Below are 4613 nucleotides of genomic sequence, written 5' to 3'. Positions count from 1 at the left end.
AACATTCTTGCCAATACATTATCTTCATTATGTTTTAAATTATAATCTGTAATGAAAAATATAATTTTGTGAGCAAAAGCTCCATTCATGATGAATTTGGCAATGCATTGGTGATGTGTATACAAGGCAGCTTAAGTAGTACAGTCTTGGGTTATGAATGCATAAACAGATAAAGAGTATATGTGTTGAGCTACCAATGAAGTAATAACTCTTAAAAAAAAGTTAGAGAAAGATCTAATTAAAAAAGACTATGCTATTGGTATCTCTTGAACTATATAATACATAAAAAATAATAAAAATATCTCTCACGTCTTATCGACTCGCGTTGTCTCACCATCTTGGGTGAGAGGTATTTTAGTCATGAGACTCACCGTCTCACCTCATCGTTTTGGGTGAAGGGTATTTTAAATATTTTAGTTATATTATGTAATCTAAGGTATAAGTCATGATTTATTAATAATATGTTTTAATTAAAAATTAATTAAATTTTAATTGAGTCATAAAGACTCTTATGACTATGCCCTAATCGTCCCACAAGGAATGTGTACATCTAAATGACCTTTTGTGCACTTAGTGAAATGATGCATTTATAAAAAACTTTAATAAAAAATGCTTTGGAAAACCCCTAGTTGGGTTCAATTTTTGGTACAGATGTAGAGAAGGGAGGCTGTTGCGTGCCTAGCATTTAAAGATTGTTCATTCCGACCATCCCCATTGGCACATCAAACAAGGCAGTCAGCCCTCTCTCATCTTATTCAATTCATTGCCCCCTTTTATCAAACCTTCTTCACACCAGTCAAATAAATTATGAATCACGTTAGATATATAATTTTTTTTATATATCTTATATTATATAAAAAGTATTATGATCAAAATATTCTATATCACATACATTTTACGCGCCTCATGAAAATTTTTTTTATCATTAATATACTTTTATGTAACCCAACGTATATACAAAGATATACCAATAACATTTTTTATAAATTATTATATTTTCAAATTTAAAGGTAATTTAGTTGTTGTAGTTTTAAAAGTATAGTAAAATAAGTAATTGAGAACACATTAGCTATTATAGTTGACATCCTTAGATGGTAGCCAAATTAGCTAATGTAATTTAAAAATAATCCAATAAATTATTGTATTTTCAAAGTTAATTCCGCATTAGTCATTATAGTTGGTGTAGTTAGATGGTGATGTAAATTTGATCACTGCAAAAGTCAAATAAAATATTAGATTGCGTTCTCTTTACTGTTTTTAAATTATTTTTAGTTTTTAATTTTTTAAAATAATAAAAACACTTTTTTTTTATTGTTTTTAAAAATATATTTTTAAAAATAAAAAAAAATTATAAAGAAAACTCAAAACAATAAAAAGTTGTTTTGAGTGTTTTTATTCAAAATAAACTCTAAACTCAAAACACATTTATTTATTTATTCAAATTTTATTATTGTAATAGAAAAAATATTATAAAATTCTTTAACTTTAAAATGTATATATTTTTTTAATAATATATTAACAGTAAATATTTCTAATTTATTGAATAATCAAATTTATTGAATAAAATATCATGAAAAAATTATTTTCAAAATTTCAAAGAGAAAGCATTTTCTAATTTTTTGTTTTGAGAAATAGTTTTTTAAAATGAGAAAGAAAACGAGTTTTCAATTTTCTAAAAATAAACTAACAAAACAGAAAATTAAAAATAAATTCAAAACTCAAAACTGAAAATTGAAAATAAAAAAGAACGCAACCTTATATTTTTAAATTTAAGGTTATCTTCAATTAAACTTAATTTGAAAATTACACTCAAAATTTCCTCACAATGCAATAATCATATTTTGCAATTATATTCATTTATTAGACCCATTTTAAAAATATTATGCCCAATTTAATAATTTGTCAATAAAAACAACAAAAAGAATATTCTTATGAGTTAAAAATAATTTAATATAATAATCATTTTGGAAAGTCGCAATAGCAGGCTCTTATCACCTTGGTATTTACTCTGCAACAGAGAGAGCAAATGGTTATGGCAACCAGTTCAGTGGCTCGCTGCATCGCCATGGAAATTGTGCTCCATTCATTTCTCTTCACCGTCCCTTTATTTATACACCTCTGTACTCTGTTTGTTCACCTTAATTGAGGGTTGCAGAAGAATGAATTATTAGTAGAAGAAAGACGAGATGAAATTAGCAAACATCGTGGTTCTGAGTTTCCTGGCATTGCTTTTGATCGCTTCGGCAGTTGCAGAAGCTACGACGGCTGGTGCTGGACACAGACGAGAAGAAGAGGACAAGAGAAGAAGCCGCAGCCGGAGCGGCGGCGCCGGCGGAAGAACTAGAAGAAGTGGCCGGAGAGGAAGAGGAAGGTCCAGATCAGGCAGATCGTCGTCCAACTGCGACCCGCTCTATCAGTACCTCTTTGGGAGCTGCGGCCAATGGCCTTTCTCCCCGTCTTCTCCAGACAACCCCTTTAACCCCTCTCCCGCTCCTTCGCCTCGCCGTCCTCCGGCCCCGCAGCCTTCGCCTCTGTTGCCTTCACCGCCGCTAATTCCCCTTCCACCGCCTCCACCGGTAATACCTATTCAGCCGCCACCAGTAATACCTATTCAGCCGCCACCTTTACTACCTTCGCCACCACCGCCCGTAATACCCATTCCGCCGCCGTCGCCTCCACCGTTGGTCACGCCATCTCCCCCTCCTGTGGTCCCTTCGGCACCGCCGCCAGTCACACCTTCACCTTCACCCCCGCCAGCGGTCTCCTCTCCTCCACCAGCCTCTCCCTCTCCGCCGCCACCTTATCCTCCCCCACCCTCTCCCCCACCGCCACCATCCCCGCCCCCGCCTTCACCTCCACCGCCATCTCCGCCGCCGCCGTCTCCACAACCACCTTTGGTTCCTTCCCCACCCCCACCAGACGTTCCTTCTCCTCCTCCACCTGACTTTTCCTTCCTATTTCCGCCACCACTGGTTCCTTCACCACCACCGCCGCTATTTCCCTGGCTATCTCCGCCAGATATATTCCCTCTCTCACCACCTCTTCCGATACTTCCTCCCCCGCCGATTTTCCCACTGCCACCGGCACCACCGCTGGTGCCGATCTTTTCTCCGCCCCAACAAGGCTTGCCACCCAATGAATTTACCCCTGCGCCGCCAAACTTCCCCACATTTTCGCCGCCCCAAGAGCCTCCAGAAATCCCACTAGTTCCACCGGAACAGCCGATTACATTCACTCCACCTGAACAACCGGGCAATGAAGTGACTCCAAATCCAACGTTCCCATTCCCACAGCAGCCGCCGGAGTTTTCACCGCCATTTGGTTTCCTTCCGCCGTTTCAGCTTCCGCCTCCAACAACCGGCGAGACTCCAACACCACCACTCCCATTGCCGGAGCAGCCACCGGACATGCCTCCGCCGGAGGCTTTCTTCCCGCCGTTTCAGCTTCCGCCTCCGACAACCGGCGAGACTCCAACACCACCACTCCCATTGCCGGAGCAGCCACCGGACATGCCTCCGCCGGAGGCTTTCTTCCCGCCGTTTCAGCTTCCGCCTCCGACAACAATCGAGACCCCAACACCAACGCTCCCATTGCCGCAGCAGCCACCGGACATGTCTCCACCGATGGGTTTCTTCCCGCCGTTTCAATTTCCGCCTCCGTCAACCGGCGAGATTCCGAAACCAACGTTCCCATTGCCGCAGCAACCACCAGACATGTATCTTCCACCGCCAGTAGTGGTCCCGGGAATCCCCGAGAACCCGCTGCAGCCGCCGTCTTCGCCACTTCCTTTCCTCCCGCCCTTTCAGCTTCCACCTCTACCCGATTCACCTCCGTCAGAGAAATAATTTTGTTTCCCTTCGATGCTTGGGAGCTTTTTCTTTTTCTTTTCTGGGAATAATTAGAATTATTGTAATATCATTTCCCTACTGTAATTCATTCTGTTTAGTTAAAGTGTATCTTAAATTATCAAAATCTGTCAACTGATATTCTGTCCTTTAATCAAATATTTAATTTATTTAAAAAATTTATAAATACTTTGTTTCTTGACACTATCGTCCTTGCATAGTTCTCTATTACTCATATTATCAATTTTGGCATAGCAAGTAAATCATAGGTGAGCCTTTGACTCTTGTTTATGTTGAATATCGAACTCATGATCTACTAATACTAATCCTAATGTATCACTTACATGCTACTAGACCCATGTCGTCCGGCATAAATACTTCACCCCTTATATATATTTAACTAGCAAATGAGTCTGGACCAGTCCAAATGAAAAAATTATTTTTACATAAAAAATATATTAAATTTCTAGTAATCTTAAAATATAATTTAACTATATTATTGGTAATCAATTAATTTTAAAGATGATAATAGGTATTAAACATAACTAGTTAAAATCCTTGTACCATGCATCAGTTTAATTGTATTCTAAGTTTCAAGTAACTTTTTAATTATTTTTTAAAAATAAATAAAATAAAAATCAATTTAATAATTTAATAAATAAAGAGTGAAGTTGCCTGGACTTATAATGCTTAACACAATTATATCTTTAATAAAATGAGGAGTTACGTGTTTGTGGTAATTAAAATTAATTGTAAGAACATCACAAA

The 4613-nt window shown here is 38.1% G+C and overlaps 1 protein-coding gene across 1 annotated transcript; it reads left to right on the top strand.

Moving 5' to 3' along the window:
• The first annotated feature begins 2028 nt into the window (after nucleotides 1–2028).
• On the top strand, nucleotides 2029–3988 carry LOC127790452 (extensin-like). Its single transcript, XM_052319975.1, has one exon. The coding sequence runs from the start codon at nucleotides 2187–2189 to the stop codon at nucleotides 3843–3845; it is 1659 nt and encodes a 552-aa protein (XP_052175935.1). The 5' UTR covers nucleotides 2029–2186; the 3' UTR covers nucleotides 3846–3988.
• Nucleotides 3989–4613: the final 625 nt, after the last annotated feature.

The sequence above is a fragment of the Diospyros lotus genome, chromosome 14 (genome assembly GCF_014633365.1).
Source record: "Diospyros lotus cultivar Yz01 chromosome 14, ASM1463336v1, whole genome shotgun sequence".
NCBI lineage: Eukaryota > Viridiplantae > Streptophyta > Magnoliopsida > Ericales > Ebenaceae > Diospyros > Diospyros lotus.
Note: the sequence above shows the minus strand (reverse complement) of the source record. Positions and strands in the feature narration are given on the sequence as shown.